Source organism: Amia ocellicauda, chromosome 2, assembly GCF_036373705.1.
Source record: "Amia ocellicauda isolate fAmiCal2 chromosome 2, fAmiCal2.hap1, whole genome shotgun sequence".
Taxonomy (NCBI): domain Eukaryota; kingdom Metazoa; phylum Chordata; class Actinopteri; order Amiiformes; family Amiidae; genus Amia; species Amia ocellicauda.
In genome coordinates, this window is record NC_089851.1 from 50362301 (window position 1) to 50388058 (window position 25758).

At 41.2% G+C, this 25758-nt stretch overlaps 1 protein-coding gene across 1 annotated transcript in view; it reads left to right on the forward strand.

The window, feature by feature from the left end:
* Positions 1-348: 348 nt before the first annotated feature.
* Positions 349-25758, forward strand: part of dnah5l (dynein, axonemal, heavy chain 5 like) — a 206701-nt gene continuing 181291 nt past the window's right edge. Inside the window, exons 1-30 of the mRNA XM_066687675.1 lie at positions 349-424; positions 577-765; positions 1211-1285; positions 1982-2080; positions 2326-2397; positions 2711-2812; positions 6859-7045; positions 8101-8266; positions 9015-9108; positions 10461-10559; positions 10904-11085; positions 11881-12000; positions 12753-12954; positions 14713-14808; positions 15345-15518; positions 15939-16028; positions 17120-17275; positions 17739-17878; positions 18892-19043; positions 19216-19423; positions 20835-20922; positions 21226-21349; positions 21789-21952; positions 22036-22128; positions 22320-22520; positions 22935-23015; positions 23488-23892; positions 24530-24648; positions 25143-25279; positions 25560-25722. Of these exons, the coding sequence (XP_066543772.1) occupies positions 377-424; positions 577-765; positions 1211-1285; positions 1982-2080; positions 2326-2397; positions 2711-2812; positions 6859-7045; positions 8101-8266; positions 9015-9108; positions 10461-10559; positions 10904-11085; positions 11881-12000; positions 12753-12954; positions 14713-14808; positions 15345-15518; positions 15939-16028; positions 17120-17275; positions 17739-17878; positions 18892-19043; positions 19216-19423; positions 20835-20922; positions 21226-21349; positions 21789-21952; positions 22036-22128; positions 22320-22520; positions 22935-23015; positions 23488-23892; positions 24530-24648; positions 25143-25279; positions 25560-25722 (4226 nt within the window). The 5' untranslated portion in view covers positions 349-376. The remainder of the gene's footprint in view (positions 425-576; positions 766-1210; positions 1286-1981; positions 2081-2325; positions 2398-2710; positions 2813-6858; positions 7046-8100; positions 8267-9014; positions 9109-10460; positions 10560-10903; positions 11086-11880; positions 12001-12752; positions 12955-14712; positions 14809-15344; positions 15519-15938; positions 16029-17119; positions 17276-17738; positions 17879-18891; positions 19044-19215; positions 19424-20834; positions 20923-21225; positions 21350-21788; positions 21953-22035; positions 22129-22319; positions 22521-22934; positions 23016-23487; positions 23893-24529; positions 24649-25142; positions 25280-25559; positions 25723-25758) is intronic.

Below are 25758 nucleotides of genomic sequence, written 5' to 3' on the forward strand. Positions count from 1 at the left end.
CACTGCTGTAGAGGACTGAAGAAACTTGACTTTGGACTAGTCTATTCCTTTACTTTTCATGTCAAAGTCAATGGTATTGTCCCTGCTATTGAACCTGACTGTAGCCTCGTTATCCCTGTAAATATTGAAATCCATGCAGAGTTTGGCATTCAGTCAGTCATGAATAAGGTTTTTATAGTTTCCATTTATTTGTAACACACAACAGACAGGCACTAACAGAATAAATATAACCTGGAGTAAAGCAGACTTGTAGAAATGTGACATTATTATAGACAAATCTGTAAATGTTTTTACTTTGTTTCTTTTCCTTCCTCACATGTGTGCAGATACAGGGGTGAAAGTGCACAGACGCATAGGGGTCAACAAGCCTAAAAGTATGAGCCACACAGCCACGATGGTTTCCTCACCCACAACCACCACGCCAGTAAGTGAAGCCTTTTTGGTTAGAAGTACATACCAGTTGGACCAGTATGTGTCAGTTCTACCAGTAAACATATTGGAAGATCTACCCCATGTCTGCGTCTAGCTTTAAAGATAAGACTCTGTGTGTGTGTGTGTGCGTGCTCTGTGTCTCAGACGCCTGGTAAGAAGACGGCAGTGCTGTCTAATGAGGCACGCAGGGAGATGGCTCGGCAGGCCAAGGCCACCAGAGAGGAGCGCCGATCCCAGCTGGATGTCCGGCACCGGTACCTTGTTACCCAGCTGGCAGGTGCAGTGGGACTGGGGGAGGCTGAGGTGGAGGAGGCCCTCATCTCTGATGAGAAGGTACCAGTAATAATAGTAGTATAGAATACTACTACTACTACTACTACTACTACTACTACTACTAATAATAATAATAATAATAATATACAAGGGCATTTACTTCTTGTATCAATTTCTAATTAAATTGATGATGTCAACAGATTAAGTCAACAGTGATTCCAGAATAAAAGGAAAAAAAACAACAACATGTAGCCTTCAACAAAATATCATATTTGACATATTTAACAACTCAATCTATAATTATACTCTCAATAAGCATTTTAATACAACTATATGTATGTATGTTTATATATATGTATGTATTAGTTTTCCAGTGGTTACAATTTTCATTTAAAAATGTCAACACACTGCACACTGCCTATGAACTCCTTTAGCCTTTATTTAATTAACAATGTAAATACATAATGTGACTGAGAATGTCCTGTGTTCCTGTCTGTCCTCGTAGTTTTCCATGATTGAGGATTTCTTTGCACCAAATGGAGCAAAGAAGTTGCTTTTCTTCTATCAAGAAGTCAGAATGGTAAAGTTTCCTTTTGTTTTTAGACTTTAGTTGACAAGTCTTTTACAGAAACTAATAATTTTAAAATTGTATGACATAAGTCTAATCTAGTAATTTTAATTATGTTGTTTTTGTGTATGTGCCCCTGAAAGCAGTTAGGGTACTCCTTCTCTGTAATACATTTTCAGTTACTTGTGACATTATCATGTTACAGAGTGAATACAAATTACATCTAAAATAAAAAAAATATTCACAAATAACAATACACTAAATAATAAAATGTTTGAATGTATTGGAGTTGCAGAGAAAGACTTGGGCAGACAACGTTACTCTGCAATAATCAGAGAATATTAATGACACCATCTTCACGAGATAATACATTTCAACAACATTTTTCTGACGTCACCAATTATTGTTTTCAACATCTGAGCATTCATTGGCTAAATGGTCATATGCTGCACAGATTCTGTGCAGAATGACGAAAGTCTGCGCGATGTGAATGCACTCCATGTAAACACGATGATAGAGTGGTGCATTCTGGGCATGGTCGTTTTCTGTAGGAAGTCTTCTTACATGCATGTAAACTACAACCTCACACAATCACACACCATTGACAAAAAAAGCAATTCACTGGGATTATTCTCCTGTATGTACGAAATATCTTCAAAACACGGTTGTCATAAAGCTGACTATGCCTTTAACCTTCTCTCTTTTCAGGGCAAGCAGAGCACTCCCCCATGGACAGACAGCTCCAGTGTGTACACCCCATCTGCCCAAGCCCAGAAGAAGCTCTTTGTGATCAGTAGCTGTGCTGAGGTTAGGCTCAGCCCGGCTCCTGCAAACTGCAATTTCACTGTCCCTCTCAGGGTCTGTGAATTGAATAACTTCTCATTCAAATCCATTCAGGATTACCTTTTAAAGTTTGTGGTCCCCCTGCTGCCCCTGGACAAAAAAGCAAAGGACCACTTTCTGACCCATTATTTTGAATTATGAATCTTGAATTATTTGCGTTTTATTTGAAATTAAAACACCTTTTACATTGTCGTTTTTTCCCCTTGTAGGGTTTGACTGGAATGTGTTTATTTTTTCTGAGGACGACAGAGAAGGCCATAACGACAGCCAATGTCTCACAGGTACAGTGTGAGCCAGCCTTCATAGGCAAATGAGTGCATAAGCAGCTCTACTTCAGGCAGATCCAAATTAATAATTAATTACTTTAAGGGTGAAGTATACTCAACCAACATTAAACAGTGTCTTGACTTGTTTGCACAGTGCAGTTAAGAATGTGGCCACTAATCAAATGAATAGACCCAAGCAGTCAACTTTCTTTTAACAAACAGATCATTGTAGGTCCTCCAGCATTTTTACAGTATAAATAACGTATCCTTACTCTTGCTTGGTTGTGTAGTGGGGGGGAAATCTCATCCTCAATGGTTTGTGCTGCAGGAGGTGAATTTCGGGATGCTGGATGGATCCGATGGGAACATACTGCACAGTCTGGAGATGCTGTTCTCCCAGGTCATGCTGTCAGCGCTCAGATCACAAGAGGTACACACTCGCTTTAAGAGGTGTGGGAGACAGAGGGGCTGATAGGGATTTCCTCGACATTGTCCCAAGAATAACAGCAAAATGATATAACAATAATGCATAATGCATTAAATTCAGTAATGAATATTCATTTTAAACAGATGAGATTACATGCCTTTTCTGTGTTTTTTCATAACAGGACTGTTAAAACATTTGTTCAAAGCAGTACGCCTGGTGTCAAGCTCATAAAAGATCAGTGTATATGGAAAAACTGAGGCAGAGTACAGTACTGTACAAACGTTTTAGGCAGGTGTGAAAAAATGCTGTTAAGTTTGAATGCTTTCAAAAATAGAAATGTTAATAGATTATATTTATCAATTAACAAGATGCAAAGTGAGTGAAGAAAAGAAAAATCTACATCAAATCAATATTTGGTGTGACCACCCTTTGCATTCAAAACAGCATTAATTCTTCTAGGTACACTTGTACACAGTTTTTGAAGGAACTTGGCAGGTAGGTTGGCCCAAACATCTTGGAAATCTAACCACAGTTCTTCTGTGGATTTAGGCAGCCTCAGTTGCATCTCTCTCTTCATGTAATCCCAGACAGACTCGATGTTGAGATCAGGGCTCTGTGGGGGCCATACCATCATTTCCAGGACTCTTTACGCTGAAGAAAGCTCTTAAATGACTTCCGCTATATGTTTGGGGTCGTTGTCATGCTGCAGAATACATTTGGGGCCAATCAGATGCCTCCCTGATGGTATTGCATCATGGATATGTATCTGCCTGTACTTCTCAGCATTGAGGAGACCATTAATTCTGACCAAATCCCCCAACTCCATTTGCAGAAATGCAACCCCAAACTTGCAAGGAACCTCCACCATGCTTCACTGTTGCCTGCAGACACTCATTCATGTATCACTCTCCAGCCCTTCGGCGAACAAACTGCCTTCTGCTACAGCCAAATATTTCAAATTTTGACTCATCAGTCCAGAGCACCTGCTGCCATTTTTCTGCACCCCAATTCCTGTGTTCTTGTGCATAGTTGAGTCGCTTGGCCTTGTTGCCTCGTTCGGAGGTATGGCTTTTTGGCCACAAGTATCCATGAAGGCCACTTCTAACCAGACTTCTCCGGACAGTAGATGGGTGTACCAGGGTCCCACTCTTTCCTGCCAATTCTGAGCTGATGGCACTGCTGGACATCTTCCGATTGCGAAGGGAAGTAAGCAAGATGTGTCTTTCAACTGCTGCAGTAAGTTTCCTTGGCCGACCACTGTGTCTACTGTCCTTAACGTTGCCCGTTTCTTTGTGCTTCTTCAAAAGAGCTTGGACAGCACATCTGGAAACCCCTGTCTACCTTGAAATGTCTGCCTGGGAGAGAACTTGCTGATGCAGTAATACTACCTTGTGTCTTGTTGCTGTGCTCAGTCTTGCTATGGTGTATGACTTTTGACAGTAAACTGTCTTCAGCAACCTCACCTTGATAGCTGAGTTTGGCTGTTCCTCACCCAGTTTTATTCCTCCTACACAGCTCCTACACACACACACACACATGAATGGAGCACCGACACAGAGGAACACACATCACACATATTCAGGGTAAAAACCTTCTGAATCGGTCACTGTAGCTAGCTAGTTCCACTAGATGGATAACGGTCAGAATTTACTGTGTTCTTCCTTGACTCATGCTACACCCCTCCACTGAGTTTTGTGAAAATCGGTCTTGTAGTTTTTGCGTAATCCTGACAGACACAGACACACACGAGTAAAAACATTAGACACCTTCTGCTCCTGTGGGGTTGATGACTGTTAGCTAGCACGTAGTTAGAGTTAGCTATCTCAACTGTTAGGTTAGGTAGTAAATATAACAACCTTACCCTGTTTGGCAGTCTTTTTGAACATATGTTCAATATTCTGTGACAATGACGCTGCTGCCTGCTTTCTCTTCCATCTCTCCTGCTCTTTTCACCCCATACTAACTATCCAGCTGGATGTGGTTGGCCTCACAGATTTTGCTATGAGTGCATAATGTCAGTTGCTGCGCACAGGGCCGGCCTTGACCAATTTGGTGCCCTAGGCAAGAATTTAACTGGTGCCCCCTGCATCGCACCCAGTTCCACCACAGATCATTGTGTTCATACACTCACACAGAGACTGCATAGCTTTATGTCTTTGAGATTTTCTTTATTTTAGAAACAAAAACCCCACACAAACAGTATAAAAACAGTATTAAAGAAACAAGTGACATAAAACGAATTATAAATACAATATAAAAAAAGTATTGCATGAAAAACGATATTACAGACACCTTAGTGCAATATGCATAATGTAGCAATGTTCTATGCCAGGGCTAGTAAATAATTTGTGTCAGGGTCCAAATTTGTTGGTCAAGGAATAGTCAAGGTCCAGACATGGACTAATTCTGTGAATTAGTAATATACCTTGTTGCTTATATTTAGTACATTCATTTCACCAAATAAAATGGTTAAATAAATGTATATATTTGTATTAAAATGGTTTCAGACCACTTACATTTTAATTTGTTAAAGATTATTGTAGTCATATGGATAAACATAATAGAAACTTTAAAGCATTTTGTGTCTTATTAGATTAAAGTCTGTACCATTTCCCTTTGCCCCACTGTGCACTGCACAAAATTAGTGTTAAAAAATGAGGGCAAAGACGATTGAGTAATTGATGGCGGGGGGTCTGGGGGTCCCCCAGAAGAGTTTGACAACTGGAGACTTGAAATGCGCGATTCTGAGTCATTTCGAAGTCAAAAAACAGCTCAAATCTCCATGAAATCAGGCAGATTTGGACTCAAACATATATTTGCTTCACAACCACATATCACCAGCGAAAAATCCCATATCAAGCAACATTATATATGCAAACTAGACACGGTTTCTGGTGCTGGTCAGTCACAGCATTTGCCTGTTCCGCCTATAGGGCCGGCCCTGGCTGCGCATGTAATACTCCAGTCAGTGGCTATCAACATGTGTACTGATGTCGGCCGATCAACACATTTCTTGATCTTGTTCAGTTGGATAAAAGGTCCAAAAAACTCAGGTTGTGTAGCAGGCACTTTACTTTTCATCTATTTAATTTACATCCTACACAGGTCTTTAACATGGGGGGGGGGAGAGAACACAAACAAAACACCAGCTAAAATGCATATTGCCAACCAATGATTTCCCTAAAACAAAACTGTACTCACATTCTCTCTGGGCATTCAAACTTAATGTAACGAAAAACTTGTATTTCAGTGCTATAATTAAAATATGTATAATTTATTGAAAGCGAACTTTGTCTTTGTTGGCGAAACATTAGTGTTGAAATGTATTTTACAACGTTTTGAATATTGCTAACTGCTATGCATTATATATTAAAATAATTATTTTATTAATTTGTTCATTTACGTATGTTTGTAGCCTACAAAATGAACTGGTGATGGTTAGAGATGTAAAGCATAGTTATTTAACTGTAACATGTATTCAATTCAGATATTTAACTTATATTTCCCCCGTTTCCCTCTGGGATGAGGGATGCTATGCGCTGAAGGAATCAAATTAAAAATGCATGCAAAGACAGTCACTCCCATGAGTCACTGCAGACCATTTTAAACGTAGACTACTGCTCAAAAGTTTAAAACCTGACATGTCGCTAGACTTATATATAAACCATATAAATAATATATAATTCACTAAAATCATCTTATTAGCTTATTCAAATACATTTGCTATTGTTTAATACCCTTTGCCTAGACACCAGGATAGCCACATAATCCAAAAATCCAAAATCCAAAATCCAAGATGGCGCCGCACATAGGGAGGAAAAGTGAGCCAGAAAATGTGAATTTCTTTAAAATCTAACATATCCTGGGTCAGACGCCTAGTAGTATGTAATTGTAATATATACAGCTAAGAGAATTTAGATTTAAAAAATGGGGTTGCAGTTCCCCAAGTTGTGTAGAACACATGAAGTCCTTTTGGATTAAATATGATGGGTAAAAGACGTAATAATAATAATAATAATAATAATAATAATAATAATGTTGTCCCACAGAATTGGGGTGCAGTGAAGGAGGGAGTGAAGAGCTCTCAGGTGCAGGACTTCCTGAGCTCAATGGAGAAGTTTATCAGCAGCCTGTCTTCTGCCAGGCTGAACATGGAGGGGAAATTCCAGCTCCAGACTGAGGACCTGGGATACAACCTGGACAATCTGCAGGGCCCCTCTGACTACACTGTGGCCGGTACTGCCCATGTTCAAACCCCCAGCCCCACTGTGGCACTGGTGCAAACCCCCAGCCTCACTGTTGTGCTGGTTCAAACCCCCAGCCCCACTTTGGTGCTGGGCAGACCTGGTTATTGAGGTCGCTGGGCAGTTTTTTCTGCTTATTGTTTCCCCTTCTCAGTTAATTTGCTTGTAATGGAACTGCTTATTTCCTCAATTGAAGCGGTTCATCATTTTCACCAGTGTGAGCAGTGAGCTGTTGGGGATGTAAGGGAAAGATATCTGCAGTTTACTGCAGGACTGAGTCTGGTCCTGTGAGACAAGGAGCTGCCCATCACTTGCCTTACAATGCAGCAAGTTACAATCTCTCATCTGCCACTTGCAGGTGTGCTGTACATTACATTCGCCCATTCATTTCAATTGAACTTTTCATAAGAACTCTGTTTTAGACTGTGTCCCCACATACTAAAAGTAAATGGGTAAAGCATGATATCAATCAATCAAACTATTTTTATTTGTATAGCGCCCTTTGCAGGGTAGCCACAGAACGCTTTACAGACTGGTAAACAGCAAACGTACAGCAGAATAAAATACATAAATACAATAAAGTAAAATAAAAATAGACCTTTAAACAGTTTACATGATCTAAAGTGAAATAAATGAACATTTAAATAAACAATTTATTCATGGCAGAGAGAAAAACTAAAAAACTCCTATGGATGGCATGCAGGAGAAAATGAATCTCTGGGGGCCACGGCTTAAGGCCCAGGCCTAATGGTTGCCTCCCCTCCAGGCAGTATAGCTGTTACAGCAGCAAGTAGATCAGAAAGTTCTATACAAGCCTGGTTTTAAGAAATACATGTTTTTATAATGTTTTGCAGAACCAAATTAGATTGCATTGACCACTTATACATCATTTAATACATTATGCAAATTCAAATGCATGCAAGGCCCATCTGCTCCCTCCTTCCTTCAGCTGGGAACTGTGATGGAGGCTATATAGCGCCTTTCATGAGGTTGGGACTGATCCTGGAAGTGTACAGTTTTAAAGTCTCTCTCCTTCCCTTTCTGCAGCAGGGACCTCAGAGCTGGTGGAAGCTCTGGAGGCGGAGCTCCTGCGCTGGGCACGGCAGATCGAGCAGGTGCTGACAGAGAGCGAGCAGATGAGGAAGGAGGCCGATGATATTGGACCGTCTGCCGAGCTGGAGCACTGGAAGAAGAGGATGGCCACTTTCAACAGGTGCGTGACAACTCCAAGCCACAGGAGCTACTGAGGAGCTGTGCTGGGTCCTGGAGGAGATGCACTGCAAGTGTTTTTCTGCTTTTTGTCTCACTTCAGCTCTCAGTCACTGTAATTGAACTGGAGTGGCGCACCTTTTTCAAGTTGCTAAGGATGTAAAGTGACGTGATTGGGAGTTCAAATGCTGCAGGACTCTGGTCTCCAGGACCAGGGCTGTCCAGCACTGAGACAGAGCAAGGGCATAGAGCACCTGTGCATTATAGTTATTTTTGCATGTACTGTTAGACGTAAACACACTCCAGACATACAAATATGTTCAGGTAAAATATCTATTAAATATATGGTGTGAAAAAAGCAAACAAGAAGGCCCCCAAACACGAAAATGGGTCTCATGGATTAAAACATGTCCTTGATTCTGTTACTTTACAAAGTTGTGGAAAAATAATAAAGCCCAGTTTCACCAAGGTGGATAAAAAGAGATCTCTGAATACAGCTGATCAATTGATTGTAATATGCTTGTACTTTTCCCTCTTTTTATGTAACACACATAAAAAGGCATGTTCAGATTTGTTGATCTAGACTTACTTATAATAATGTTCACCTGGCATCCAGGAAAGGTTGGAAAGGTTGTCGTACTTCATCCACATGGCCACCTGCAGGACTTCCTGTGTCTTGGAGTCTGATTCTGTCTGTGGTGATCACTGCTGGATTGCTCTCTATGTAATAATCATGTGTTTTATTCTGTTAGCCTCCTGGATGAAATCAAAAGTCCTCATGTGAAGAAGGTTGTGGGTATCCTGCAGGTGGCCAAGTCCAGAACTCTGAAGATCTGGAAGCAGCTGGTGAGTTCCATTCCATTAAGAATTTAGATTGGGTTTCTTGAATCTATTGCACTCACTTGCATTTATACCAAAGGGCACAACTTTCCCCCTACCTTTTGAATTTCCATTATGTGACTACAATAGACCAATGTATTATCAAAGCACAATTCCAGAAAGAATGTTACAGTCATTGTCGTTTGAACTTTCCTATTTATTTCTTATCTGATCTTAGTCTTCACTCAATCACAATCAAGATGCACTTTAAGTGTAGACTTTCATCTCTCATTTGAGGGTAGATACATCCCAATTGGGTGAATGGTATAGGAATTATTGATTTTTAAATGTGGTCCCCCCAATTTTAGGGGCTCAAAATTAATTGGACAAACATCATCATGAATTAAAATGTGAGTTTCATTACTTGGTTACAAATCGTTTGCAGTCAATGACTGCCTGAAGTCTGGAACCCAGATGCTGTGTTTCTTCCCTGGTGATGCTCTGCCAGACCTGCACTACAGCTGTCTTTAATTCCTGCTTGTTCATGGGGCATTTTGCGTTCAGTTTTGCCTTCAGCAAGTGAAATGCTGCTCAATTGGATTCAGGTCAGGTGATTGACTTGGCCATTGCAGAACATTCCACTTCTTCACCTTAAAAAAGTCTTGGGTTGCTTTTGCAGTATGCTTCGGGTCATTGTCCATCTGCACTGTGAAGCGCCGTCCAATCAGTTTTGAAGCATTTGGCTGAATCTGAGCAGATAATATAGCCCTAAACACTTTGGGGCCGGTGGCGTAAAACTATATTAGATTGGTTTAAACCATTAGACTGGTCTTAATTTGAGTTAGACTAGTCTATGCAAGTTAGTCAGTTGCATAAAATTAAGACTGACTAAGACTTAGTTAGCCTCCTCACCCCCAGGCTGACTTGGAACTTAAGTCTGTTTTAAGAGTCCCAGACTTCAATTTGAAACTCACAATTTTATTCATGATTATGTTAGTTTGTCCAATTACTTTTGAGCCCCTAAAACTGGGGGGACCACTTATAAAAATGGGTGTAATTCCTACACCGTTCGTCCAATTTGGATGTAACTACCCTCAAATTAAAGATGAAAATCTACACTTAAATAACATCTTGTTTGTTTCCCTTCAGATCCATTGTGGTGGTGTACAGAGCCAACAGGATGACAATTGTGTCACTGTCCAAATATTTATGGACCTACAGTAACTGTAATTATGCATAATCAAAGAGCTAGAGCAAAAATAAATAAATCATAAATGCATATTCAAACCATTCAGGTGGAAATATTTACCATTGGAGTTAAGGGATAGAAAAGGAGGCATTTCTGAGTCAGTAAAGATAATTTCCCCTTCTTCCCTTAGGATGGCAATATCACCAATGCAGCCAATGAAGCAAAAGACAATGTAAAATATCTGTATACCCTGGAGAAGTTCTTCGTCCCCCTTGGGAAGTGCTCACCTGTAAGTGTCATTAACGTGGCGAGAGCAGTAGGAGTTGACAGACAGATGCAGTGTATTCTGAAACAACTATGTCACTCACATTGAAAGGGATGTGATCTGGCAATTTTATGGTTTGCTTTGGTCCTTTTGTATGGTATGGCAGTTTTAAACATTTGCTAAAAAATTGCATTCTTGTCTTTTATAAAGACTGCATAACCAATAAATAATAATAATAATATAAAAGTCCCTGTATTGTTTACCAGTCTTTCTTATCCTTTAACACTGGATGAATCTAAATAGAGCTCTAGCTGATTCTGTGTGTTTCTGGCCTACCAAAGAGCATTTTTTTTCTCTGTGCGTCTCAGGACGGCATGCTGGAATACCTGCCAAGCTTGATGAACAGCATCCGGATGATCCACAGCATCTCTCGGTACTACAACACCTCGGAGCGCATGACCTCTCTCTTTGTCAAGATCACCAACCAGATGATCAGCACGTGCAAGGTGTACCTGTGCCAGGGCGTCTCCAAGATCTGGGAGCACAGCAGGTACTTGCAGCAGTGCTCTTCAAATCCTGTCCAAGAGAGCGGAGAGTTTTCGGTTTTCCTTTCCACCCAAATTCTTAATTAGTTAATTGAACATAATTGAACCATTGTGACCTCTTTCCCATGTCTGAAGCAGTCGATGATTTAATGAAAGCTATAATGCTTGCCGCATTGTGGTCCTCAGTAGCTGGAGTTGAGGGCTCAGTGACACCCATCGTCTGTCACACAGACTGTAGTGTATCAGACTGACCATCTTTCAGAACTTGTTTAATCTTCCCAAACAGCAAAGATGAGGCTTTGAAGAAGTGCATCAACAGGTGTAGATTCAGTCCTTGGACACACTATATGGATGTTCCATTTATCCCTGTTAATATTGATATGACCTCTTCTTCAAGCGTCTTCATTCTTTTGTTAGATTGTCTTTACAGGTACAGTTAGGATGTGTCCGTGTGGTGCTCTGACACTTATTATCATTACAGATGAAGTGCTCTGGTGCCCGACAACAAACAAAGTGTAGAGAAACAGGAGATTGGCTGGTGGGGCAGCACTGGCGCTAGAGAGGGCCCGCAGTGCCTTCTGGTTTTGGTTACACCCGATCTCTCAATTACTGAGTTGAACTATTTAATTGCTAATCTGAATCAATTAAGCACTGATTCCAGGTGGGGGTGTTAAAAGACCTGCAGGACTGACTGAGATTTTTAGATGTATTCTTTGTATTAGCTCCAGGGAACTCCACCATTCATGCCAGTGCTGAATTATATGACTGTTCCTGGGTAATGCCCCTGTGCTCTGTTGCAGGGAGGAGTTGCTGAGAAGGATCAAGGAGTGCACTGAACTCAACCAGGAGTACCAGTGCTGCTTCCAGCATGTTCGAGAGAGGCTGAGGGAGAACCCAGATGATAGGCAGTTTGAATTCAGGTGATCTGTTGAATGCACAGAGAAAAAGAGTTGTGAAAGTACTGGTCACAGGGGGACTTCTAAAGCTCCAATTATTCTAAAGATACATGAACTTGAACTGTTTGTGTTTTTTTTTTTTAGAAGTATATATATATAATAAGAATTTATTGTATACAGTACCTTTCATATAACACAACCAGAAAGCTCTTAACAATTGAAATATAAGCAACATGAAGACAATTAATATATACCTATTTACATTGAAACAAATGCTGGAGTTTTGGTGTCATTTTGTTGCCGGCAAGGTCTGTGTGAATGGGTTTATGCATTTCGACACACTAGTCTAAATGCTAGCAATTTTCTGGCAACAGGTCTGTTTGAATGGAGCAGGAAAATGAATGCCTGAGTTGTCGACGCAATGTAACAGCTAACTGACGTAATCAATCAGAATAGCGACCACAACACAATAAGGTTAAGGCACCTTTGACCAAGAACTTTTGACCTTAACGAAAAGCAGACCCCCCTGGGCACATCCCCATGTGTTAGACCTGAATCATGTCTAAAGGCTATAGTCGGGAAATAATTACGAAGAAATTTGGCCAAAACTAATCTAATACATTGGCTGAACTGTAGAGCAAGGCCATTTAAAGCAACAACTTTCTAACGGGCAACTGAACTTTCTAAACCCAAACGGCATATTATTAGTACTAGGTGAAGGCACAACTGAAATGACAAGACATTCTGACACTTCATGCTTCATTCACATGCCTCAGTGAAAACTACATCTTCGGGAAGTTCGACACTTTCTGCAAACGGCTGGAGAAGATCGCTGACATGGTGGACACCATTGAGAATCTTTCAGCCCTCCAGCACGTGAAGATTGAAGGGGTGGAGAAGGTGTACATCCGCTATCAGACCCTGGTCACCACCACAAAGTCCAAGACCTACAATGTCCTTGACCATCGCAAGCAGGAGGTACAGAGCATAGCATTTCACAAGGTGTTTTTTGGGTTTAATAACACTAGATACAGTACAGAATTTAGCATTTCACCAGGTTGTGCTATAGTAACAGGAAATACAACATACTGTATATACAGTGAGGGAAAAAAGTATTTGATCCACCGGTTAACTTTGTACGTTTGCCCACTGACAAAGAAATGATCAGTCTATAATTGTAATGGTAGGTGTATTTTAACAGTGAGAGACAGAATAACAACAAAAAAATCCAGAAAAACGCATTTAAAAAAAGTTATACATTGATTTGCATGTTAATGAGGGAAATAAGTATTTGATCCCCTATCAATCAGCAAGATTTCTGGCTCCCAGGTGTCTTTTATACAGGTAACGAGCTGAGATTAGGAGCACTCTCTTAAAGGGAGTGCTCCTAATCTCAACTCATTACCTGTATAAAAGACACCTGTCCACAGAATCAATCAATCAATCAGATTCCAAACTCTCCACCATGGCCAAGACCAAAGAGCTGTCCAAGGATGTCAGGGACAAGATTGTAGACCTACACAAGGCTGGAATGGGCTACAAGACCATCGACAAGCAGCTTGGTGAGAAGGTGACAACAGTTGGTGCGATTATTCGCAAATGGAAGAATCACAAAATAACTGTCAGTCTCCCTCGGTCTGGGGCTCCATGCAAGATCTCACCTCGTGGAGTTTCAATGATCATGAGAACGGTGAGGAATCAGCCCAGAACTACACGGGAGGATCTTGTTAACTGGGACCATAGTCACCAAGAAAACAATTGGTAACACACTACGCCGTGAAGCACTGAAATCCTGCAGCGCCCGCAAGGTCCCCCTGCTCAAGAAAGCACATGTACAGGCCCGTCTGAAGTTTGCCAATGAACATCTGAATGATTCAGAGGAGAACTGGGTGAAAGTGTTGTGGTCAGATGAGACCAAAATCGAGCTCTTTGGCATCAACTCAACTCGCCGTGTTTGGAGGAGGAGGAATGACCCCAAGAACACCATCCCCACCGTCAAACATGGAGGTGGAAACATTATGCTTTGGGGGTGTTTTTCTGCTAAGGGGACAGGACAACTGCACCGCATGAAAGGGACGATGGATGGGGCCATGTACCGTCAAATCTTGGGTGAGAACCTCCTTCCCTCAGCCAGGGCATTGAAAATGGGTTGTGGATGGGTATTCCAGCATGACAATGACCCAAAACACACAGCCATGGCAACAATGGAGTGGCTCAAGAAGAAGCACATTAAGGTCCTGGAGTGGCCTAGTAAGTCTCCAGACCTTAATCCCATAGAAAATCTGTGGAGGGAGCTGAAGGTTCGAGTTGCCAAACGTCAGTCTCGAAACCTTAATGACTTGGAGAGGATCTGCAAAGAGGAGTGGGACAAAATCCCTCCTGAGATGTGTGCAAACCTGGTGGCCAACTACAAGAAACGTCTGACCTCTGTGATTGCCAACAAGGGTTTTGCCACCAAGTACTAAGTTGAAGGGGTCAAATACTTATTTCCCTCATTAACATACAAATCAATTTATAACTTTTTTGAAATGCATTTTTCTGGATTTTTTTGTTGATATTCTGTCTCTCACTGTTAAAATACACCTACCATAAAAATTATAGACTGATCATTTCTTTGTCAGTGGGCAAACATACAAAATCAGCAGGGGATCAAATACTTTTTTCCCTCACTGTAGAAAGTAGATTCTTCTAGTTTCAAATCTTTGTCTACCTTATGTCTCTTGCTTCTGTGTGCAGTTTGACAATGACTACATCGAGTTCAGGTACCAGGTCCAAGGGCTGTACCAGTCTCTGCAGAGCCTCCTGGACTCCTGGTTTGAGCAGTCCTTAACCGTGAGTATTCAGTGCTCTTATCTGTTTATTTACGCCACATTCATATCAGGCTGAAATTGTGAATGAAGTCATACTGTTTAGTTCAGGTACTGATCTGGACTTAAAGGACATTCTCACACTATACCTAATATTTATTAGAAATTAATGAATGCAAACTCCACCCAACATTTATAAGGTGATTATTTTAATATACCCAAGGAAAATATATATTTTTTAGGAATTTCTTTAGATTTAATTGTTTCTTCTATCTACACCAGAACCTAGGATCTCTAATTGTAGGTTTCTTAAATTAGGTATAACTTAGGAGAATAAGAGGGTGTCATTGTGTGGAAACAAAACTCTTTCCTTATAATTACCAACAGCTGTTGACTATGACTAAATTGTCTAATAATAATAATAATAATAATAATAATAATAATAATAAAACAGAAGTACAGACTCTGTGCTTCTCCAGGACTGAACTGCACTGCAACACGTTGAAGGTTTTCCTATTCAGCTGAGTGGGAATCTGAGCTGTTGCCCCATTTGCCCATTAGACTGAGAGAATGCTGGACCTGCTGGCAAGGTTTGAACAGATGGCCGGGGAGCATCTGGACCTGACGGATAAGTACTTGTCAGTTCTGCATAGGTACAGCCGCGACCTGGACCTGGTTCGCAAGCTCTACACCAAGCAGAAGGACTGCCCCCCCACACCCCGCAACTTCCCCCCTGTGAGTCAACATGTAGTGGACTGGCCTGATTTAAACCCCTTAACCTTTTTATAAATTCAGAATTAAATACAGCAGCTTTTCCTTTAACTAGTGTGTTCTATTAAATTGTATTGACTTCAGTTTGTTGGAGTACTTTGTGCAACACTTACACTTTATGAACACTTGAAGGGGAAACTGAGGGAGAACCTGACTTGCAACAGGTCTTCCATCTAATTCATTAACTGATGTATTATTATTAATTGTTTGTAGCATTGTTACATATTTTTTTTATTTATATGTATTTCCAAGATACTTGTTTGTGTGTATATATATATATATATATATATATATATATATATATATATATATATATATAATTAAATCTAGTGATTACAATATACATTTGAAAGGTTTATTTCTCTGAATTTATTTAATCCACAGGTGGCTGGGAAGATAATGTGGGCCCGGCAACTCTTCAGAAAGATCGAGTTACCAATGAATGTCCTGAAAAATAAACCTGAAATCCTTAAGGTAATCTCAAGTTTGGAAATAATGCATAAGTATTAGAACATTATACACAAACCATACATTAACTTTATTTTCCATATTTCTAGACTGTTGTGTTTATCCAGATTGTAAGCTTCCAGAAGAAGAGCTCTTATTTGTACAATATTTTATTTTGATGATGAATAATACAAATCCAAAAAAACATATAAATGAAATAAAGATCTGTAATAATATTTAAAGGGATTTAAATTAAATGTATACATAGCATAATCACTCACTATGAAATTTGTGTGAATATAACATAAACCAAAACTTGGACCTTGCAATTTATGAACCCAGTACTTAATGGCAACTTATTTTAATGAGAAGGGGAAAGAAAGAAAGAAGCCTTGGGTAAAAATAACAAGTTTGTGATGGATAGCAAGAGGGTTAAATTGTTGATTGAATCCCAGCACTGGTGCATGCATTGTTTAGGGGTCATGCTTATTCTAAATTTAAAATAAACTAAGTTTCTTGAGGGGAAAAAGCACCAAAAGTTAAATTCTTGAAAAAAATATTTTTAATTTCAATAATGCACTGCAAAAACTAAACAAAAAATAATTGCCAGGCACTCTCACGCACAAATGTATAGTGTAGTGACAGAGTTTCAGAATGAGGTGTCTGTGGAGCAGCAAAATAACGGTTGCAGTTACCAAAATAAAAATACAGCTGTTGGCGTCCACAGTCTCAAAGATCCTCTGTATGTTCACAAGCATATATCCATGCAGGGATGCTGCCCTTTTTTTTGCCGAAGTGCCTTATTGGTCCCGACTGCACCTCCCGCGCGTACCTCGTCAGCCTCCGCTGACTGCAGTTAACCCAACATCACCAACAACCCGCAAAGCCCCCTGCACCGCCAGATTCGTGCCTGTGGGAAAAATATATTGCGGAACACTGGTCTAGGAAAAAGTGAACATTGAGGAAACGTTTATACTTGACCAGGAATTTTCAAGACCGTAAATGTCGAGCACAAATATATTGCTGCATATGTTTCAAACGCTTTTATATAGGTACATTTCAGTGAAATAAAAGTAAAAAACTGCAGCTTAGTGGCTTGACGGACTTGGTCCTGGCAGGTGCCTGAGATGAAGAAGATCATCCGCAGCTACAACGAGACGGCAGCGATGCTGTTGGAGTACGAGATGCTGCATCACCATGGCTGGTGCCGGGTCGTGGAGTTTGGGCGGAGTAGACTGGGTGTCTCTCTGCTCGTCAGACATCCTGAAACCAAGGTACAGTAGCACATGAATCCAATCTCTTTATTGGGCCAATATTGCACCTTCTTTTGGGAAGGGCCAATCAATCTTTTCAAGTACCTTAATTGTAATTCACTGCAGGGTGTATATTCACTATTTCTGCACCTTCCAGTAAGAATCTCCAGTGGAGGCTCTTTATTTGGGAGTCTTTGTGGAAAAAGTTTAGCTACTGGCACAGCAGTGTGTAACTGGATGGTCTTAGTTTCAAATGGTGATGCACTTACACATTATTATTATTATTATTATAATAATACCAATGGCACCACTTGCTGTATAGGGCATAATAATAATATCATAGGTCATGAATGATATTATTATTATTGTTATTATTATTAATAAAAATAAGAGTATAAACACAAGGAATTTTGAATCGGAACCAGAACAAACTATTCTGTCAAGGCGCTCTGGCAGCAACATCCCTGCCTGGTCTGTATTTCAGGAGCTGTTTGTGAACCTTGACCCGCTCATCCTGGAGTACCTGCGGGAGGCCCGGTATCTGCAGAGGATGGGTTTTGAGGTTCCTGAGGTGATGCTTAGCATGTATGCCAGAGAAGCCCAGCTCAAGCCTCAGCAGGTCAGGTGAGTGGGTCCAGCCACCTGAACTCTGCTTTCAGACTGGGAACTGAACCCGGAGTCCAAGGGCGGTGAGGGGCTGCAACTCCAACACGCTGGACTGTCTTTAGGGCTAAAGCTGTGCACATCTTTAATTTCCAGCATCTGACCTGTGCTGTACAGGGGTGAACAACTGCAGTCCTGGAGGGCCCCTGTATAGCACAGTACAATACAATGTCTTCAGTTTTTCATTTTACCCTTAGCTTTCTCCAATCCAATTTAATTTGTAGTTGGCTTAACCTCAACGACCTGAATACGTTTTCCAGTTTTTAAGGTAGTATTGATTCAGCTGATCTTATAAACCCTGCTGGACTAATATAGGTCACCTGGCACCACTTCTGTATAGGTCAAATGTGTATAGATAAGTGAAACAGCCTATCGATATACATTATTATTATTTACTTATTAGCAGACTAAGATTTTACACAAGAAACATTTCAAGCATCACAACGTGCCGTGACAAAACCAATACAAAAATGGTACAAATAAAAATAAGCATACAGTACATCCTTGTCTATTACAATGAGCTGTCAAGTGCAGACATAATACAGTTAGGTCCTAGGTACAGTATGTGCTAAAGCAGGGGTTTTCAATCCAGTCCTGGAGTACCCTGCTTGTTTTTGTTCCAACTGAGGTCTTAATTGCTTAATTGACCTAACACAGCAATATACCATCAATTAAGTAATTAAGACCTAGGTTGGAACAAAAACCAGCAGGGCAGGGGGTACTCCAGAACCAGTTTGAAAACCCATGTAATAAAAAAAAAAGGGGTTGGCATAGGAGAATGATAGAAGTGCTAAGAATACATAAGGAAGCATGGTTTAATAAAAATGTAATGTGCATTAGAACTAGAGCAGCCCAGGAGATTAAGTTGCTTTGTCTCGGTCGGCTAATTATAGTGCAGGGACCCTGGATTTATCCCTTTCATACAAACTCTTAGTCTTATTAATATTTGTGTCAGGTATCTCTTTTTGGTTCAGATTGCAGAACATGCTGGAGGATTTCCAGGAAGCTCTGAACAAGATCCCGGGCATCCTGCAGCCTCTGATGAAGCCCTTTGTGATGCAAGTTGAAGAGGCTCTCTCTCCAGGACTCACCATGCTGTCCTGGACATCCCTGAACATTGAAAGATGTAAGATTTCCCTTCCTAATTGTCACAGGCTCTGGTGCAAGCGTGCGGAGACACCCATTTGTGCAGCATGTTACAATCTTCATGGTTCTTACTTAAAAAAGGGACTCTGCAAGTCTAAGTCCACCTCTGAACTCTGCCTCTCCTCCCCCTGTGTCCCCGTTAATCATCACAGTCATCGACACAGTGTACTGTGCCCTGGGAGTGTTGCAGCAGATGGGGAAGTGGTCTGGGGACACACTGGAGTGCCGTGTGGAGAGAGTCCTGGAAGCCATGTGCGGCACTGCCCTGCTTGACCTGCCGGATGAGCAGCCAGCAGAGCCGCTGAGCTTCCAGAACATGGCGGAGAGGGTGGTGGCGGCAGCGGGGAGGGCTCTGAGCGCGTGAGTCAATTAAAATGCATTCGGAGTACCAGATACCATCCATCCATTTGACTTTATCATAATCACCATCTTGTCAACAGCTCCAAAACAGTACCATCCAAAGGTAGAGAAGATCGTGAAAAGCAGAGTTTGATTTAAATTTTATTTGTAGCTGGTGTGATTAGGTTTCAAAATGAGGAATATGGTGTATATGTAACACCTCAACCCAGAGGTCAGGGCTATAGAAATCAAGTTATTTATACGTGTTCTACATATACTCTCACAGACTCTTTTGATCAGGTTGGTGTTTGCAATTTCCTCACAATAAACCCAAGTACAGAAACCTTCTTTATTGTTGAAATCACAACCATGCAAAAAGTGGAGGGCTGGGGGTGTAGTTGTGCTCTCCCAAACAAATAACTTGTATACCACACCAATATCACACACATCACAAAATCTCACAATATTGAACTATAAACTAGGTTATGTTAGATTAGATTTAAAATTGTCTGTTGTGCTAAAAGTATCCATTAAAATATAAAATACGTGTATTAAAAGAAACAAGTGAAAAACAAATTATCCTTAATATTGCACTACCCAAATAGTAATACATAGTTTGTCAGGGAGACCGAGGGAGGAACTATGAGGACAGCAAAAACGGCTTCACTCTACACTCAGTGATAAGAATCGTAATTTTCCACTAATGCTTCTTGCAAAATAGCAATTTAAACTGTTGGTCATTCTACTATCAGTCTCGTTACCATATCATTCAGAAATAGAATTGATACTCACACTTCCTTTCAACAAAATTCAAATGTAGCCCGCTCATCCTTGCCATTCCTCTCGCCCACACAGATTGCAATGTGCTCCTGACCTCCCTCCCTCTCTGCAACATGACAAATATAAGGCAGAACCAAACAAAGAAATTAGTTCCTTAATCACCTGTGTTAATTCTGCAGGTGTGAATAGTTTGTGAGCAGAATACCATTCAGCTGTTGCAATGAATCAGTCTAAAAGGGAGAAACTCACAATTTATAGAGCCCCTGATACAATTATACATGGCATCTAATACAATTAAGAAGTACAATGAATACTTTTTAAAAATATGAACCACACATAAAATACAGATTTATTAGAAATGCAATCTATAAAGTATATGCCTGTGCATTGGAACCAAAGTCAGCTCTGAAGAGAGAATAATAGGAAAGTGTATGGATAATAATGTTGCTAGTTGTCATAAAACTACCTATCCACAGTCTGTATTGTTCTGCAGCATGTGGATTGAAAGGGAAACCTTACAATTTTGCAGTTTATATATAGACATTCCCAGACCGGATCTATACAGATAATTGAATTGCCAGTCACAGTACATTTACCTGAGGCCCTCACCTCACCTCTGACCTAGACTGGTTCCCATTTGTGTTCCCTGCAGACAAAGCCAGCAGGTGGAGAGGACCATGTATGAGCTCATTGAAGATCTCAAGAGGAAGATGAAACCTGCAGAAAGGGTCAACTTGGAGGTTAGTAGAAACGAGTAATTGTTTAAACTGAGGGTCAGTCTTAATGGTTTCTATATTTTATTCTGCCTTGCGTCAACAGATCTCTGTGATGTAAAAGAGAAACATGGATTAAGAATGCTAATTACAGCTTTAAAGTAGTAAGGGAGAGCTGTAATAAATGTTGAATGTAAGCCAACCTATTTGTACAGCAGTCCTTTCTTTGTAGGCTTGGCCAGTGTTTATTAAAATGCATTCGATGCCAAAACACTTGGAGTCTTACGGACATTCCTAGCCCACAGTAACAGTGTTGTTTGTCACGGTCAGGGTGCCTTCCCTTGTCTCCACCCTGATACCAAGCAGAAGACTCGTTGCCAGGACTGCCTGCCCTGCAGCTTCTACAACATGATGGGGCAGCTGTGCCAGAAGAACACAGATGCTCTCGTTAAGTGTAAGACTGATGGACAGGCTGAATATTACCCCTTGCCCACCTCCCACGCCCTGTCCTATAGTGGTGTCATAACTTGGTCTGGGGTGATTGCTAAGCTTTTCTTACCACTCTTCTTTCTCTCCATAAGAGTATAAAAGGGGTAAATCCAGCACAGGACAATGTATGTGTGGAAATGAGTAAAAGTAGAAAACGTAGTTGTCATTCAAGCACATTTTTGGGATTGGTGCTGGGTTTTGTGTAGATGGAAAGATCTGAATAATTTTAGCACTGGAGATTAAAATGCATTCAAAAGTGTTCTGTATGTGTATGAGAGGGGGGGTTAGGGAGAGAGCTGAGGTTATGGTGAGGGTTACGGTAAGGGGTTAGAGATCGGGTTTGGGGTTCATCTTAGGGTTAGGGGTTAGAGTTCACCCCTCTGTGGTATTCTCTCCTCTCACAGGCACCAAACTATCTCTGGATGCCCTCAAGCGGCGTCTCCATGTGGTCAACTCTAAGTACCAGTCGAACACACACCGCCTGGCTGCCCAGACTCCGCTGTTCAGAGCTACCATTCAGCTGGCCATTCCCAACGTGGTCATCAGGCCCAGCCTCGATGACATTCAGGTGGGCTTGCTGGAGTATCCAGCAGTAAGTTATGGGATGGGCAATCCTCATTTGCTGGTGATGTCATTCTGCTTGTCTTCCAGAGTGCTCTGAACAAGGCTGTGAACACCGTGCTGTCCATGGCGAAGGAAATTCCTCTGTGGACGTTTGCTCATTTACACCACAAGCAGCTCCAGGTACAGTCTAATCCCTTCAGACATCGGTTACAGTCAACCCTCTTGGCTTTGTTACTCAGCCAAGGTTGGTGTTAAGATTCTCTTGAGAAAACCACAGCAATGAAGCAATATATAAGAAAGCTCTGTAAACAAAGAAACAACCAAAAAGATGAAAACAGTTCGATCAGGTGATAAAATAGGGCTTGTTTCAGGTGGAGAATGCGGTGAGGGACACTGGGGACGACAACAAGATGACCAAGCAGGTGGTGCTGAAGCCGCTGGACAGGCAGCTGAGTGAGCACAAGGACATTAGCAAGGTGGTGCTGCAGCTGGGCTCCATCGTCTCTGTCTTGAAGACTGACACCGAGGACGTCCTGAAGGGATTCTCTCATTTCTCCAGCCTGTGGAGCCAGGTCTGTCATCCAGCCTCTCTTGTGCTGCAGACACTTGTGGCTCTCAAGGTCTAGGTCTGCCCTGCTGTGCTCTAGAGTCTTAACTTCCTCTGTATCTTTTGTGAGAAGAATGATTTAATGGGGAATTAATAAAAAGGCATTTTAAAAGGGGTATTTTACTATGTGGAGTTTAAAAAATCCTGGTCCACACCTGCTGCTCTGGAATCAGTTTGGATGACATTGATGGTTTCTCCCTGCACATTTAATGCAATTATTGAAAGAAAAGTTGTTTACATTAATTTGTGGGTTCCCTTATTTTCTTTTGGATCGGTATCTACCCCACTTAGTACAGTAGCTGTCAAATAGTGCTGTGAAAGTGCAGTGGTGTTGTTAATGCACCCTGGGCTGTGCTTTACTTCTCTGCTCTTCCCTCAGGATGCAGAGGAGCAGGTGAAGGAGTTTCTGGAGAGCAGCCCCACACTGTCTGAGTTCAGCACTCAGATTGCCTCCTACTCTGTGAGTGATTCATTCAAATATATATGACAATATATTGCACAACAAACATCCCACCCTCATTAAAATGTTTTTTACATCCGTTCGTCTCATTTTTCATCGCTTACATTTTCTTCAGCAGCAAATGAGTTGGCGTTTCTGTGCATCCTGCTTTTTAAAATAGAAAGTCATTTTAATTTCTTTCTAAACAAATGAAAGTTCTTTACTCTGCACTTGGGAGTAAAAGTATATGCTTCCTTGTTATTTTATTAGCCCATTAAGGATGGAATTAAATCAAAACTTTCAACATACAAATCCGTATGTTTCCGGGTTTTTTTACCCCCCCATCAGGTACGGTCTTTCTGAATTGGCTGCAAAGGGGATTGGTGGAAGTATTAATTTGATTGCAGTGTGAGATTCTCTGCTCAGTGAAAGAGGAGGCAAGGCACTATTATGCAGACATAATTTCTCTTCCTCTCTCTTTTCTCATCCCAAGACGCTGGAGGCCCAGATCGCTGAGTTGCCGGCCACCTGCACCGTGGGCTCAGTGCAGCTGGATGTGGAGCCGCTGAAACTGTCGTTGACCCAGGAGTGCCGGCACTGGAAGCGGGCGTTCGGTGCGGCCCTCAACAGGAAGGCTTCTGCTGATATGGAGGAAGTGTACGGCTTCATCGACGGCCTGGGCAAGAGGCTGAGCCGGCCCGTGGAGGACCTGGAGGACGTGCGGGGGGCCATGGCGGCGCTGAAGGAGGTGCGAGAGGCTGAGATCCATATCGACATGACCGTGGGCCCTGTGGAGGAGGCCTACGCCCTGCTGAACAGGCACGAGCTGCTGTTCAGAGATGGCAATGCAGAGAGGGTGGACGGCCTGGCCTATGCCTGGAGGAACCTCAACTCACAGGTGGGTGCAGTCAGGTGGGTGGGCATGTGCCAACTGGATAAAGTGGGCAGAAGATTTTTTTCTTTCTCGGAAGGTGAGGTTATTTAATAAACAAATAGAGGTAATCATCAACAATTATGAAAAGTTTTTGATTTTCTTTTAAATTCAAGGCTAATAGATACATGGAGGTAATTAAAGCAACAACAAGAGTAACAATCACTGTTTTTTGTTTTTTGTTGACTGGAACATTAATTTTCTATATGATTAGTGTTTTACTTCAGACTCTGAATACATGTTTAAAACCAGCCCCTCAATATCCATGTCTGAATGTGATTTTAGTTTTTTTATTGTTATTGAAATTTGAACAAAATTTCAATATAAATATAAACCACTTTACATGTCTAAGCAGTGTAAAAAAATGAGTTTAATTTAAAACAGATCTTGCCAGAGTAAAGGTTTTAATTTTCCTTTTTTGGACTGACATTTAAATTATTAAGTCTATGGTAAAGAGCTGGACTTATCTCAGAGCAGTGCACTGCACAGAATACACAGTAGAAAACTGGTTATGAGACCATTAGTCTTAACTGTGCTAAATGAATGAAATGATGGATTTGTGGATCTTGTCTCCCTCAGTTTTTTAATAGTTTTCTTTCCCCAGGTTCAGCAGACTCAGAATACACTAGTGAAGGTCCAGCCAGCGATGAAATTAGACTTACTCACAGGTGTGCAGGCCTTTCAGACTGCTGTGCAGAGTTTTTACAGCGACTATGACGAGAGGTAAAAAAGTGACTGTGGGCAGAAACAGTTTTTAAAAGCTGGAGCACATTTCATTATAACATTTTCTTTTAATAATTTAAGATGGTGAGAAACGTACTCTGTAAACATTCAGCTGACTGATTAGAAAACACAACCAAAAAATTAAATCAGAGAACAGTGCGCAGTATATAACAATGATTATTGTTCACTTCTGAAGCTTTATCAATAAGATAACATTTTGTCACCAGTAGCCATCCTATATGTCTGCTGTTCTGTGAATGCCATGCTTTCCTAAAATATCAAATAAATGAATGAACAATGAAATATGGGATATAAACTACAACAGAATGTATGAAACCAGTCATGAAAAACATTTGCCCCAGATTGCTATGAATATATCATGTATTCTTTTGGCAGATGCATTTATCCAACTTGATTAACATGGTGCATTCAATATGCTGTTCTCTACTTTAAAAATACATGTAACATTTAGCCATCCCTGTTTATCTTGTCAGGGGGCCGGGGGTGGAGGGCATTGCCCCGCGTGAAGCCAGTGACAGGCTGCAGACCTTCCAGACCCAGTTTGACGAGCTGTGGAGGAAATACATCACTTACTCTGGAGGAGAGGAGCTGTTTGGCCTCACAGTGAATGGTAATTACCTTGTGAGGAAGCCCACAGAAACACTCAGGAACCCAGTCAGATATGTCTACCTCAGGAAGATGCATTACTCTGAAGTAGGATGTGTGAGAGTTTTATTCCGGTGGCTACATGGATACTGACACACAGCTGCTGCAAATTGATAAAGGGGTTGCAGGCAGGCCCAGTAATGTGACCACATCCAATTATCAGAGCACTTATTTAGAAACGTACCATTTTCAAATGATTTCCAAATCTTATGATTTTTTTCTTTTCTTGCACCTATATTTCCCAGAGTACCCTGACCTTCAGAGGATCAAGCGTGAGCTCGCTCTGCTGCAGAAACTCTACAGCCTGTACAACTCGGTGATCGAGAGCGTCAGCGGGTACTACGACATACTGTGGAGCGACCTGGATATTGAGAAGATCAATAATGAACTCCTGGATTTCCAGAATCGGTATGTAATGCAGAAAAGTGTGTAGTGCTATCCGTG